This window comes from Nycticebus coucang, chromosome 14 (assembly GCF_027406575.1).
Source record: "Nycticebus coucang isolate mNycCou1 chromosome 14, mNycCou1.pri, whole genome shotgun sequence".
In the NCBI taxonomy this organism is placed as follows: Eukaryota; Metazoa; Chordata; class Mammalia; order Primates; family Lorisidae; genus Nycticebus; species Nycticebus coucang.
In genome coordinates, this window is record NC_069793.1 from 70,083,875 (window position 1) to 70,100,205 (window position 16,331).

The window sequence follows — 16,331 nt, forward strand, 5'->3', positions numbered from 1 at the left end:
AACTATTCAACATCTGGACTTAACAGACATCTACAGAACATTTCATCCCAACAAAACTGAATACACATTCTTCTCATCAGCCCACGGAACATACTCCAAAATTGACCACATCCTAGGCCACAAATCTAACCTCAGCAAATTTAGAAAAATAGAAATTATTCCTTTTATCTTCTCAGACCATCCTGGAATAAAAGTTGAACTCAATAACAACAGGAACCTGCATACCCATACAAAAACATGGAAGCTAAACAACCTTATACTGAAGGATAGATGGGTTATAGACGAGATTAAGAAAGAAATCACCAAATTTGTGGAACAAAACAACAATGAAGACACGAATTATGAGAACCTCTGGGATACTGCAAAGGCAGTCCTAAGAGGGAAATTTATAGCACTGCAAGCCTTCCTCAAGAAAACGGAAAGAGAGGAAGTTAATAACTTAATGGGACATCTCAAGCAACTGGAGAAGGAAGAACACTCCAACCCCAAACCCAGCAGAAGAAAAGAAATAACCAAAATCAGAGCAGAATTAAATGAAATTGAAAACACAAGAATTATACAACAGATCAATAAATCCAAAAGTTGGTTTTTTGAAAAGACCAATAAAATAGATAAACCTTTAGTCAACCTAACCAGGATAAAAAAAGTGAAATCTCTAATTTCATCAATCAGAAATGGTAACGATGAAATAACAACAGACCCCTCAGAAATTCAAAAAATCCTTAACGAATACTACAAGAAACTCTACTCTCAGAAATAGGAAAATCTGAAAGAATTCGATCAATACCTGGAAGTATGCCACCTAGCAAGACTTAGCCAGAATGAAGTGGAAATGTTGAACAGGCCTATATCAAGTTCTGAAATAGCATCAATGATACAAAATCTCCCAGGACCAGATGCAAAACGATACAAAAGGAAAACCCAGGACCAGATGGCTTTACATCAGAATTCTACCAAACCTTTAAAGAAGAACTAGTACCTATATTTCTAAACCTCTTCCAAAATACAGAAAAAGAAGGAATATTACCCAACACATTCTACGAAGCAGGGAAAGACCCAACAAGAAAAGAAAATTATAGACCAATATCACTAATGAATATTGATGCTAAAATACTCAATAAGATCCTATCAAACAGAATCCGACAATACATCAAAAAAATTATACACCACGACCAAGTGGGATTTATCCCAGGGTCTCAAGGCTGGTTCAATATACGTAAATCTATAAATGTAATTCAGCACATAAACAAACTAAAAAATAAGGACCACATGATTCTTTCAATTGATGCAGAAAAAGCTTTTGATAATATGCAGCATCCCTTCATGATCAGAACACTTAAGAAAACTGGTATAGAAGGGACATTTCTTAAACTAACAGAGGCCATCTACAGCAAACCCACAGCCAATATTGTATTGAATGGATTTAAATTGAAATCATTTCCACTTAGATCAGGAACCAGGCAAGGTTGCCCATTGTCTCCATTGCTCTTTAACATTGTAATGGAAGTTTTAGCCATTGCAATTAGGGAAGAAAAGGTGATCAAGGGTATCCATATTGGGCAGAAGAGATCAAACTTTCACTTTTTGCAGATGATATGATCGTATATCTGGAAAACACTAGAGATTCTACTACAAAACTTCTAGAAGTGATCAAGGAATACAGCAATGTCTCAGGCTACAAAATTAACACCCATAAATCTGTAGCCTTTATATATACCAACAGTAACCAAGCCAAAAAAACAGTCAAGGACTCTATTCCTTTCACAGTAGTGCCAAAGAAGATGAAATATACCTAACAAAAGACGTGAAAGATCTCTACAAAAAGAACTATGAAACTTTAAGAAAAGAAATAGCTGAAGATGTTAACAAATGGAAAAACATACCATGCTCATGGCTGGGAAGAATCAACATAGTTAAAATGTCTATACTACCCAAAGCAATATATAATTTTAATGCAATTCCTATTAAAGCTCCATTGTCATATTTTAAAGATCTTGAAAAAATAATACTTTGTTTTATATGGAATCAGAAAAAAACTCGAATAGCCAAAACATTACTCAGCAATAAAAACACACCAGGAGGAATCACACTACCAGACCTGAGACTGTACTATAAATCGATAGTGATCAAAACAGCGTGGTACTGGCACAAAAACAGAGAAGTAGACGTCTGGAACAGAATAGAGAACCAAGAGATGAATCCAGCTACTTACTGTTATTTGATCTTTGACAAGCCAATTAAAAACATTCAGTGGGAGAAAGATTCCCTATTTAACAAATGGTGCTGGGTGAACTGGCTGGCAACCTATAGAAGATTGAAACTGGACCCACACCTTTCACCATTAACTAAGATAGACTCTCACTGGATAAAAGATTTAAACTTAAGACACGAAACTATAAAAATATTTGAAGAAAGTGCAGGGAAAACTCTTGAAGCCATCGGCCCAGGTGAATATTTTATGAGGAAGACTCCGCAGGCAATTGAAGCAGTATCAAAAATACACTACTGGGACCTGATCAAACTAAAAAGCTTCTGCACAGCCAAGAACATAGTAAGTAAAGCCAGCAGACAGCCCTCAGAATGGGAGAAAATATTTGTAGGTTGTACCTCCAATAAAGGTCTAATAACCAGAATTCACAGAGAACTCAAATGTATTAGCAAGAAAAGAACACATGACCCCATCTCAGGGTGGGCAAGGTATTTGAAGAGAAACTTCTCTAAAGAAGACAGACGCACGATGTACAAACACATGGAAGAAAGCTCATCATCCTTAATCATCAGAGAAATGCAAATCTACTTTGAGATACCACCTAACCCCAGTAAGAGTAGCCCACGTAACAAAGTCTCAAAACCAGAGATGTTGGCATGGATGTGGAGAAAAGGGCACCCTTCTACACTGCTGGTGGGAATGCACACTAATACGTTCCTTCTGGAAGGATGTTTTGAGAATACTTAGAGACCTAAAAATAGACCTGCCATTCGATCCTATAATTCCTTTACTAGGTTTATACCCAGAAGACCAAAAATCACAATATAACAAAGACATCTGTACCAGAATGTTTATTGCAGCCCAATTCACAATTGCTAAGTCATGGAAGAAGCCCAAGTGCCCATCGACCCACAAATGGACTAGCAAATTGTGGTACATGTATACCATGGAATATTATGCAGCCTTAAAGAAAGACGAAGACTTTACCTCTTTCATGTTTACATGGATGGAGCTGGAACATATTCTTCTTAGCAAAGTATCTCAGGAATGGAAGAAAAATTATCCAATGTACTCAGCTCTACTATGAAGCTAAATTATAGCTTTCACGTGAAGGCTATAACCCAACTATATGACAAGACTATGGGGAAAGTGCCAAGGAAGGGAAAGGGAGGGGGGAGGTTACGGTGGAGGAAGGGTATTGGGTGGGGCCACACCTATGGTGCATCTTAGAACAGGTACAGGCGAAACTTACTAAATGCAGAATACAAATGTCTACATACAATAACTAAGAAAATGTCATGAAGGCTACGTTGAACAGTTTGATGAGAATATTTCAGATTGTACATGAAACCAGCTCATTGTACCCATTGATTGCACTAATGTACGCGGTATGATTTAACAATAAAAAAAAAGAACTTAGATATGGAATGGGAACTAAAAAAAAAAAAAGAAAGAAAGAAATGTACTTAGAGAGCTATGATAAGAAAGTTAGAGAACTACAGCAGAAAAGCAGAAAAACTTCCCTCCATTAAGTCAATGAAGCCATATTAAGCTGGTTCAAACAAATGAGGGCAGTTAATGCCTAAATCTCTGGGTCCATGATTTAAGAAGTTACTAAAAAATTCACACAGGAATTCAAGGTGGTAGTTTTCCAAGCATTAAGTGGGTGGCTCTAGAAATTTAAATAACAATATTTGCACCAGAATGTTTATTGTAGCCTGATTCATAATCACTAAGTATTGTAGAGGCCCAAGTGCCCATTGACCCATGAATGGATTAATAAATTGTATTATATGTACACCATGGAATATTATGCAGCCTTATAAAAATGGAGACTTTACCTCTTTTGTTTTTACATGGATGGAGCTGGAACATATTCTTCTTAGCAAAGTATCTCAAGAATGGAAGAAAAAGTATCCAATGTACTCAGCCCGTCTATGAAACCAATTTATAAGCACCCACATTTCCATAGGAATGCTATAACCCAACTACAGCCCAAGATGAAGGGGAAATATGAGTGGGGGGAAGAGGAGAGGAGAGGACGAGTGGAGGGAGGGTATTGGTGGGACTACACCTATGGTGCATTTTAAAAGGGTACATGTTAAATCTACTAAGTGTACAATATAAATGTCTTAACACAATAACTAAGTAAATGCAGTGAAGGCTATGTTAACCAGTTTGATGAAAGTATTTCAATTTGTATATAAAACCAGCACATTGTACCCCATGGTTGCTTTAATGTACACAGCTATGATTTAATAAAATTTAGTTAATTTTTTTTTCTTTTTTTTTTTCTGTAGAGACAGAGTCTCACTTTATGGCCCTCGGTAGAGTGCCGTGGCCTCACACAGCTCACAGCAACCTCCAACTCCTGGGCTTAAGCGATTCTCTTGCCTCAGCCTCCCGAGTAGCTGGGACTACAGGCGCCCGCCACAACGCCTGGCTATTTTTTCGTTGCAGTTTGGCCAGGCCAGGTTTGAACCCGCCACCCTCGGTATATGGGGCCGGCGCCCCACCGACTGAGCCACAGGCACTGCCCAATTTTTTTTTTTTTTTTTTTGTAGAGACAGAGTCTCACTTTATGGCCCTCGGTAGAGTGCCGTGGCGTCACACAGCTCACAGCAACCTCCAACTCCTGGGCTTAAGCGATTCTCTTGCCTCAGCCTCCCGAGTAGCTGGGACTACAGGCGCCCGCCACAACGCCCGGCTATTTTTTTGTTGCAGTTTGGCCGGGGCCGGGCTTGAACCCACCACCCTCCGTATATGCGGCCGGCGCCTTACTGACTGAGCCACAGGCGCCGCCCCCGAGTTAATTTTTTAAAGAGCAAAGAAATTTAAACTGTGACAGGACATCTCTCAGAAAGTCCTATGTGGTGAATCCAATAAAGTTCCAGTAGAAGTTATGGAAGAGTTTATCAGAAAGTTACCAGAAGGCTGGGCACAGTGGCTCACGCTTGTAATCCCAGTACTCTGAGAGGCCAAGGTCGGTGGATTTCTTGAGCTTAGGATTTGGAAACTAGACTTAGCAAGAGTGAGGCCCCGTCTCTACTAAAAATAGAAAAACTACCCAGGCATTGTGGCAAACACCTGTAGTCCCAGCTACTTGGGGACCTGAGGCAAGAGAATCACTTGAGCCCAAGAGACTAAGATTAAGGTGATCTATGATGATGCCATGGCAGTCTACCCAGGGCAACAGAATGAGACTCTGTCTCAAAAAAAAAAAAAAAAAAGAAAGTTCCCAGACTTCGCCAGAAGCTTAAAAGATGACAACATCTTTAATATTGGTGAGTGTGGATTCTTTTTCAAGTCAGGGCCTAATAGGAGCCTCGTTATGAATAGTGACAAATGTAAAAGTGGACAACTTTCCAAAGAACTTTCACAATTCTGTTTTGTGCTAACCCCACTGGAGAGAAACTAAAACCCTTTGTCATTAGTAAATAGGTAAAGCCACACACATTCAAGAGCCTCAAGCTCGAAGACCCTGCTGTCATTCAGAGATGAAACAAATGCACATGGATGACTGGTGCCCTATTCAAGGAGTGGGTATAGGATATTGACTGAGAAATGAAGAAAACAGTCTATTCTACCAACAGTAGAAAACTATCCTGGCCACAAGTGAATCATCTTACATATATGACACTGAAATTTCTGCCTCCAAACACAACCTCAGAAATCCAACCTCTTGTACAATGCATCATCAAAACGTTTAAAATGTACTACCAAGACCAGCCCCTGCAGGGGATCATTACTAAAACACAAACCTGTGGTCTGCTTATGGAAGCAATTTCATCTGCTGCATCAGTTAATGCTCAGGATGCTGTCTTCTGGATCAGTTCTGCTCAGAATAAAGTTCAGCCAGAAATGACACAGGAGTGTTTCAGGAAAGTTGTCACAACCCAAGAGCACAATGTTTTGGCCCCATCAGACAGTCCATCTCCCATGGCAGAATTCGAAGGAGTAGATTTTGAAGGTTTTGTTACAATGGATGATGAGGTGGCAACCTGTAATGAACCTGACCCAGAAGCCGTTTTCCTGTTGATTGACCAGTGTAAAAGCACATTAAGCTGCTGATGAAGTAGAAGAAGCAAGTGAGGATGACACAGAAATTGCAGAAACTCCAAAGGAAGAGGATGTCAGGCATCTGATAATGCAGTTAAAGTCATTTGCTGGGGAGGGGAAATGCCCAGGTATGCTGAGTGGTGTAGTCAGCATTGACTTTCTTCACTTAACATTTGTAATAAGAATAAGAAACGGACCAAGTTTCTCTTTTTTTTTTTTTTTTTCAGAAAGAATGATTAAATCATGAGAAAAAAGTATATGTATTGATTTCGTATAATACTGTATGGATGATTTTACTGTTTTGATCACGTATGATTTTGTATGATATTCTCTAATAAAAGCTATATAAGAAAGTAAAGTACATGTACACATCAATACAATAGGCCTAGTTCCTTTTGTTGACCACCACAGTTTGTTGACCAGATTGTTACAGTCCTTGGGTGGTCAACTTTCAGAGGTTCTTCTGTATTTTGTCTTTTTCTCTCTGTTCTCTTTCTTATCTGAGCTGGGAGGGTAAATCTGGTGCCTGTTTCTTCATCTTGTGTGGAAGCAGAAGTCCAGCAATAACTTTTTTACCACTTAGCTATTGTTTTCTAGAATTGGGCTCTAGTTTTCTAAATAACTTGCTTATAGTGCTGTTTCTGGATCTTTTTTTTTTAATTATTATTTTGGTTTATTTTATTTTATTTTATTTTAATTGTTGGGGATTCATTGAGGGTACAGTAAGCCAGGTAACACTGATTGCAATTGTTAGGTAAAGTCCCTCTTGCAATCATGTCTTGCCCCCATAAAGTGTGACACACACTAAGGCCCCACCTCATCCCTCCGTCACTCTTTTCCTTCCCCCCCATAACCTTAATTGTCATTAATTGTCCTCATGTCAAAATTGAGTACATAGGATTCATGCTTCTCCATTCTTGTGATGCTTTACTAAGAATAATGTCTTCCATTTCCCTCCAGGTTAATACAAAGGATGTAAAGTCTCCATTTTTTTTAATAGCTGAATAGTATTCCATGGTATACATATACCACAGCTTGTTAATCCATTCCTGGGTTGGTGGGCATTTAGGCTGTGTTTCTGGATCTTTAAATTGAAGATATTATCTGTTTTCCAGTTACAGTGGTTAGAGATTTGCTTTCTTAGACCATTCCCTCTTTTTGCTACGTTTTCTTAATAAATTCAGAGCATAATTTTTTTAATAAGTAATTAGGATTAACATTAATAATATGACTATGTAAATGTTCCCTGCTAGGGCATCTGTGATAACATTTCTTTTTATGTAGACTTTTTTGTTATTTCTTGTGGTTAATAATTGCATTGTATGGGCGGCGCCTGTGGCTCAAGGAGTAGGGCGCCGGTCCCATATGCCGGAGGTGGCGGGTTCAAACCTAGCCCCGGCCAAAAGGAAAAAGAAAAAAATAATAATTGCATTGTATTAGCACAACTGGGTGGCCACTAGAAAAAAGATAAAGTTGAAGAGATATTTCACTACAGACCAGGAAAATCTTCAAATGAAATTAAAATTTAGTTTTTTTTTTTTTCAAAAGAGAGGCCAGGGTTGGCATGGTGACTCATGCCTATAATCTTTAGCACTTTGGGAGGCTGAGGCAGGGAGATCAATCATTTAAGCCCAGGAGTTCAAGACCAGCCTGGGCAACATAGCAAGACTGCCTGTCTTTGAGAAAAGAAAAATACATTACCAGTTGTGGCATGTGTCTGTATTCTCAGCTACTCAGGAGGCTGAGGCAGGAGGATTGCTTGTGCCCAGGAGTTTAAAATTACATCAAGCTATGATTATGCCATGGTGTTCCAGCCTGGGTGACAGAGCAAGATACTGCTTCAAAAAAATAAAAAAAGTGAAACATAAAAGCACTAGAAGAAAATATGGATAAAATCTTGTATAACCTTGGAGTGGGGAAGGCCTTTCTAAAACCTTGACTCAAAGATTGCTAAATCCAGCTACATAAAAAGCACCAAAAATTTGTCTATACCAAAAGATATCATGGGCAAAGTCAAAAGAGTTTACATCTTATATCATAGGGTTAATATCCTTTTACAAGAAGGGCTTCTTTTTTATAGAAGGAAAAGATAAATAGAAGAAGTGGCGAGGGACATAGATATACATTTCCTAGGAAAAGATATATAAATGGTCCTTAAGCATGTAAAATGAGGCCCATTCTCACTCATTGTAAGAGAAAGGACAATGCATCTTTGTTTTCTTTTAATACTTTGTGGGTCAATAAATGCATTTATTCTTTGATCTCACTTTGGGGAATCTATTTTACAGATATATTCTGCTTATTTATGTATATAGTTGTTCATTGCAGTATTGCATGTAATAGTAAGAATTGGAAATAATCTAAATGTTTAGTAATAGAAGACTGACTGGATTAAACTATAGCACAGTACTTCTGTTAAATACTTACTTAAACTTTTTTTTTTTTTTTGCAGTTTTTGGCTGGGCTTCATTTGAACCCGCCACCTCCAGTATATGGGGCTGGCATCCTACTCCTTTGAGCCACAGGCGCTGCCCAATACTTACTAACATTTTTTCCAATTTTTTAAATTTCTCAAATTGCTTGGCCCTTCCTTTCTTGTTTTTCTTAGAAATTTTTTCCTGAAGTTCTTTGTTCTCCTGTGTTGATGTGGTCTGGGTAGTCTCTGGTCCCTTTGTGCACTGTAGTCTTGGGACTTGACTTCTCTCTTGTGCTGCAGCCCTGTTTCTTAGATCCCATGTCATTTTTCTCGTGGTTGACTTCTTTGTTTTGACTCATTACATTTTCTAGTTGATTCTAGAGAAAGGATACGTTGTATGTGTTGTTTTTTTTTAATCCTTGACTATTTGAAAATGTTTTGTTCTACCCTCAGTTCATTGATAATTTGTCTTAATATTTGCACAACAAATATTTTCAATGTTTTTTGAAAATTATTCATTTGGAATGTGTAAAATACCATGCCACTTTATCCTGTCCAGAATCAAATTTATAAAATACTGTTGGGCCGTTTCCACCCCCATTTTACCTAATTATTTCTGTTATTGGGGTTTTACTTTTCCTTTGCTGTTCATGGTTGAGTTTCATTTTTATAAAGATAGGAGCAAAAATCAAGTAAAGATCCATTACTTTCATATTTTACTAGAAATAGAAACTAAAAACATTACCAGGAAAATGAAATTTTAAAGAGATATGTAAAATACAAACACCAATTTGTTGCTTTCTGATTTTATAGACAAAATTGATCAGCATTAATTTCAGCAGCATTTATATAGGCTGCCTTCTCTAACTCATTTTTTGCTGTATTTCTGAGGTTCAGTCTGAGATCCTTTCCTGCTTGCCCTTAGAATTTAGGATTTCCTTTAATAGAGTGCTGGTGGAAGATTTTTAGTTTCATTTGTCTGAAAATGTCTTTATTTTACTTAGATTTTTGTAAGAGATTTTTGGCGATTACAGAATTATTTTTCTTCAGTACCTTGAAAATACCTTTCCACTTTCTTTCTGAGAAGTCACCTATTAATTGTTGGTAAGGACCAAATGAATATATTTTTCTTTAAAGTAGTATTATTAATTAACTTAAATATCTTCTTATATTTTTATCTTACAGGGAATACAGTGAGTAACCTGATTATGATCATACCTCCAATTTTTGGTGCAATTCAGAGTATTAGAGATGGTCTGGAGAAACGGTACGTTGCTTCTTATTTAGCACTCACAGGTATGTATAACAATTCATTTGAAAAATACTTTCAGATAGGCTGTTTTACTTATGCATTTCGAAAAGCAGTTCTCAATTTTGTGTTCTTTATTACACGATTTGAACATTATGAAACTTCTTAATTAAAACTCCACAGACTGGCCAGGCACTATGGTTCACACGTAATCCCAGAACTTTAGGAGGTAGAGGTGGAAAGATTGCTTGAGGCCAGGAGTTTGAGACCTGACTGGGCAACAAGAGGTCCTGTCTCTACAAAAAATGTCAGAAGTTAGCTTGTCAGAAGTTAGCTTTGTGTGCTGGTACATGTGTTTAGTCTTAGTTACTTGGGAAGCTAAGGCAGGAAGATTACTTGAGTTTGGATTGGCAGGTATGGTGAGCTATGATGATGCTACTGCACTCCTCTCTGTTGCCAAGCAACAGAACTAGACTCTGTCTCACAAAACAAAACAACAAAACAAAAACAAATAAACCACCAACCAAAAAAGAAAAAAAAAAACCCATGAGCCTTGCCAGTAAATTGAACTGCATTTTGAATAAAACATTTTTAGAAAGTATAAAATATTTCAAACATACAGAAAAGAACAGAGATAATACAACAAACATGTCCACATATCTTACCACCTAGCTTTGTCAGGTCTTAATAGTTTGTAATGTTTGTTTCACATCTTTTTATTTTTTAAGGGAATAAACTAGTATAGATAAACTTGACTTTATCCACCTCAACCTCCAAGTATCTCCCTTAAACCAATCTCTATTCTGATTTGATGCTTATCATTTTCTCACGTTTTTGTGCTTATGCTACATATATATGTGTCCTTAAATGTATATTTAGTATGGTTTTGTATGGTTTTAAATTTTTTAGAAACCATACCATCTAACTGTTTGCAACTTATATTCTGATATAGAACATACAAGCTACTCACTATATTCTCTGTAAGAGTAAATATAAGAAGATATTTAGCTTAATCAATAATATTACTTTAAATAAAAATACATTCATTTGGTCCTTAACAACAGTTAATTAGGTGACTTCTCAGAAAGATGGTGGAAAGGTATTTTCAAGGTACTAAGAAAAATAATTCTGTAATCACCAAAAATTTCTTATAAAAATCCAAGAAAGATAAAGATACTTTCAGACAAATTAAAAATTTTCCACTAGCACACCCTCTAAAGGAAATTCTAAGGGCAAGCAGGAAAAGGATCTCAAAAAGAACCTCAGAGACACAACAAAAAATAAATTAGAGAAGGCACCCTATAAAAATGCTACTGAAAGTGTGGTGCATGGATATTGTATGACAAGATTAATACAGAACTGGGTTAATTTTGTCTGTAGAATCAGAAAGCAATAAATGGGTATTTGCATTCTACTTGTCTCTTAAAAATTTTATTTTCGTGGTATCATTTTTAGTTTCTAGTAAAATTTGAAAGCAATGGATCTTAATTTCATTTTTGTTCCTGTTTATTTTATTTAAAAATAATTTGAGGTGGATATGTTGGTTCTGCCTACAATCCAAGCATTGGGGGAGACCCAGGCAGAAGGACCACTTAAGGCCAGAGTTCAAGGCCAGCCTGGGAAACATATTGAGACCCCCTGCCTCTACTGAAAAATTAAAAAAAAAAAAAAATTAGCCCGGCATGATGACATGCACCTGTAGTCCTAGGTACTTGAGAGGCTGAGGCAAGAGGATTGCTTGAGCCACAAGTTCAAGGCTGTAGTCAACTAATAATAAGATCATGCTACTCTACTCCAGTAAGACATTGTCTGTTTAAAAAAAACAAAAAACAAACTTACTGAAACAAAGGAATTACAAAACACATCAACCTCTCCTACCTTCATTCCCCATAAATATACACATACCCATATATACATATATTATATGTATGTGCGTATGTGTGTGTAACTGAGAAAAGGGAGCAGTCCTGAACTAGGAATCTCTCTCTCTCTCTTTTTTTTTTTTTAACATTCATTAAAAAATTACCTTTTTCTGGCTCGGCATCTGTGGCTCAAGCAGCTAAGGCACCTCCCACATACACCTGAGCTGGCAGGTTTCAATCCAGCCAGGGCCCGCAAAACAATGATGGTTGCAACCAAAAAATAGCCAGGCATTGTGGCAGGCGCCTATAGTCCCAGCTACTTGGGAGGCAGAGGCAGGAGAATTGCTTGAGCCTAGGAGTTGGAGGTTGCTGTGAGCTATATGCCATGGCACCCTACCCAGGACGACAGCTTGAGGCTCTGTCCCCCCCCCACAAAAAAGTGAAAAATTAGGTAAAACTTTACTCAAAAGACAAGAAAAAAAGACAAAGTAAATCAAATGAATGTTCAAGGGAAAAAATTGTGAAGATAAAACCAGAAATCAACAAAATAGAGTACAGAAAAACATAGTTCTAATTAATATATAAAAATCTCTTCGAGAAAAGCTAGACAAGTAACTAAATCACCAAAAAAAGGAAACAAGCATAAATAAAATAGGAAATGACAAAGGGACTATCCATTGAAACAAAGGGGAAAACCTTTTTTTGTTTTAAACGAGATTTATTTTATTTTATTATTATTATTATTTTTTTTTTTTTGCAGTTTTTTTTGGCTGGGGCTGGGTTTGAACCCGCCACCTCCGGCATATGGGGCCGGCGCCCTGCTCCTTTGAGCCACAGGCACCGCCCACAAAGGGGAAAACTTAAAGCCTCTGTGTAAATCAATTTATAATTGGATAATTTCCTAGGAAAATACAATTTAATAAAATTGACCCTGGGGAAGATTAAAAAGCTTTGAGTGGACTAAATTTTTTTTTTTGAGATAGATCATAGCTTACAGCAACCTCAAACTCTTGGGCTCAAGCGATCTTCTTGCCTCAGCCTCCTGAGTAGTTGGGATTACAGGCACCCACCACGACACCCAGGTAGTTTTTCTATTTTTAGTAGAGATGAGTTCTAGCTTTATTAAGGGTGGTCTCAAATTCCTGAGCTCAGGAGATAGACCTGCCTCGACTTCCCAGAGTGCTGGGATTACCAGCATGAGCCAGCAGGGTAGCCAGTGTAGCCTGATTTTTTTTTTTTCTTCCTTTCCTCCCTTCTTTCTCTTTTTCTTTCTTTTTTTTAAAGATAAGTTCCTCACACTGTAGTACAGTGGCATGATCATTGCTCACTGCACTCTCAAACTCCAGGGCTTAAGCAGTCTGCCTTCTTCAGCCTTCCCAGTAGCTTGGTATAGGCTAATTTTTTACCATTTTTCAGAGACAAGGTCTTGCTCATGCTGATCTCCAACTCCTGGCCTCAAGCATTCATCCCACCTTAGCCTCCTGAGTAGCTAGGATTATAGGCATGAGTCACTATGTGCCCAGATGAGTCAATCAATTTCTAAACAAGAAATAGAAAATTTTACCAAAGAACTCATGTAAAAAAAACAAAAAAACAGTGGCTTGGATAGTTTCACAGAGAATTCTAAACCTTCAAAGACCACATAGCTCCAATGCTGTGTAGATTATTCCAGAGCATACATAATGAAGGACATCTTCCAAATTCTTTTTATCATGCAAACTGCATTTTTATATAAACCTGATAATAATACTATCAAAACAGAAGATTGAGAACTAGTATTATAAATGAATATCAATTCAAATGTCATAAATCAATTATTAGTAAGCAGAAATGTAGGAGTTACTAATATAAGCAACAACACGGACAAATCTTAAAGAAAATAGACACAAAAGGCCACAGATGATCCTATTTATATGAAATTTCTAGAAATATAGTAGTTTCCTGGGATTTAAGGTGAGAGTGGATATTGTCTGTAAACAGGTATAAGGAAAATTTGGGAAGTGATGGAATTATTATAAAACTGGATTCTAGTAATGGTTGCATCACTCTTTACATTTACTAAAACGTATTAAACTACTTAGAGTGAGTAAATTTAATGGTATGTAAATTATATCTCAATAAAGTTAAAACAAAAGCCAATGACCACAGAAAATGGAAGAATGTTCATATTATGTGACAGTAGGAAGGATATTTGGTCTTTATATCTAAGGGATGATGGAGAAAGAAGAGAGAAAGTAGTAGAGAAGAATATAGGTGTAAAAAAGGGTTAAGTTGGTAATAGCATGTGTAAGCGCTATATTCTCTAGGGGAATGTGACTACCTTTCCCATTGTACCTGACAAGTAGAATCCAGGCAGCCTCTCCTAAGTAAGTGTTCAAGATTAGGTGAATTCTATTTATCACCGTATGTTTCAGAATTGTTCGTCCTCTCTAAGCAAAAAGCAGTCTTATTAAGTGACTTTCTATATTAATGACCAAAGGTCATTAAAATAATTTTTATTGATACATATTAGATGTACATATTTTCAGAGTACAGGTGATAATTTGATACATTCATATAATCAAACCAGGATAATTGGTATATTCATCTCCTTAAATATTTATCTTTATGCTAGGAACATGCAAATTATTCTTTGCCAGCTATTTTGGAATATTTAATGTTAAATATAGTCACCCTACTCATCTGTTGAACTACCAGGTCTTATTTATTCTAAGTATATTTTAGTATCCATTAATCAATCTCTCTTCATACCTCTCTCTTTTTTTTTTTTTTTTTTGAGTCATGGTTTCAGTCTATTACTCAAGCCTAGAGTGCAGTGGTACCAACATAGCTCATGGCAACCTCAAATGCCTGGGCTCAACTGATCCTCCTGCCTCAGCCTCTCAAGTAGCTGAGACCATAGGCAAGTGCCTCCATACCTGATTTTTCTGTTTTTTGTAGAGATGAGATCTTACTCGTGCTCAGGCTTCCGCTCATTTGTTTGATGTTTATATAGATATGATATTTCTACCACATATTTCACTTATTATGATAATAAGCTCCCTTCTCATATTCATGTGAATATATGGAGGTATATATTTTTCAAATTAATTTTTCCTGCAAGCTTCTTCCAAATGAGGTTCTTCCAGCTGAAAAAAGTTGGGGGATACTTATGGGAAACTAAAATACAACACAATAGAGGCAACATGATCAATTGTTAGGCCTGCCTCATTTTCAGTAACTCTTCATAAAAAGCAGCCTTATAAAATTTGTTTTCTGAAGTTCAGTAAAAGCCCCTGAGCTCAATTTTTTCTTTTAATTTATTCTAATTATATCACTAATAGATGTTAATAATTCCTTTCCAAATCTTTGGGGCCAGAGTGTTTCTGAATTTAAAATGTTTTGGATTTTAGAAAATTAATAAATTACATATGCCACAATATACCTACCAAGTTTTCCAAGCCTTTGGGAAGCACTCTGTAGTCAAACATAGTCACATTACTGCTTAACATATGAATATTCACATTGGTGGGGCTAAATAATTACCATGAAGAGCCTTATGACCAGTCAGGTAAGGTTTTCATGTTTAACGAGTTTCTGCCAAACTTAAACAAACAAACAAAAAAACCAAACTTTTGATTTTGAAAGATTTTTTGAGGAATTGATCATTAAACAGGAGATTTAAATTATATTAACTCATCTTGTTTTCTTGTATAGCAAACAGAACCTAGGACCATATTAAGAAAATAATATGTTTTGACTAGCTGGGATTTGTTCTAGGAATGCAAGATCATTCAATATTAAGAGATCTGTTTATTTACTATATTAATAAGCCTAAGTAGAAAAATATATGATTATCTCCATAGATACTGAAAGAACATTTGTTAAAATTCAATACTCATTTCTGATTTTAAAAATACTTAAGAAAATAGGAATTAATGGATACTGTCTTAACTTGATAAATGTTTGCATACCTTGTCCTAAAGCCAACATTTTACTTAATGTGGAAACATTAGAAACATTCCTATGAAGGTCAAGAACAAGTGGTCTACTATCTCCACTACTTTTTTTTTTTTTTTTCTTTTTTTGAGATAGTCTCTTATGTCACCCTCGGTAGAGTACCGTGGCATCACAGCTCATAGCAACCTCAAACTCTTGGAATTAAGCAATTTTCTTGCCTCAGCCTCCCAAGTAGCTGGGACTACAGGCACCCACCTGTTACACCCAGCTATTTTTTGTTGTTGTTATTGTAGTTGTCCTTGTTGTTTAGCAACCCAAGTGTATGTGGCCAGTGCCCTAATGACTGCTCTATGGGCACCAAGCCTTCACTACTTTTTAGCACAGTACTGGAAGTATTAACCAGTGTGTTTATATAAGAGAAAATAATTAAGGCCTAAGGACTGGAGAAAAAGTCTCACCCCAGTAAGATTAGCCCACATCACAAAATCCCCAAACCAGAGATGTTGGCATGGATGTGGAGAAAAGGGAACACTTCTACACTGCTGGTGGGAATGCACACTAATATGTTCCTTTTAGAAAGATGTTTGGAGATCACTT

General features: G+C 36.7%; 1 protein-coding gene across 1 annotated transcript in view; it reads left to right on the top strand.

Annotated features, from left to right (window-relative positions):
* The window catches only part of ACER3 (alkaline ceramidase 3), a 157,407-nt gene that overhangs the window by 44,322 nt on the left and 96,754 nt on the right, over positions 1-16,331 (top strand). The window contains exon 2 of the mRNA XM_053560471.1: positions 9,870-9,980. Coding sequence (XP_053416446.1) covers positions 9,870-9,980 — 111 coding nt within the window. The remainder of the gene's footprint in view (positions 1-9,869; positions 9,981-16,331) is intronic.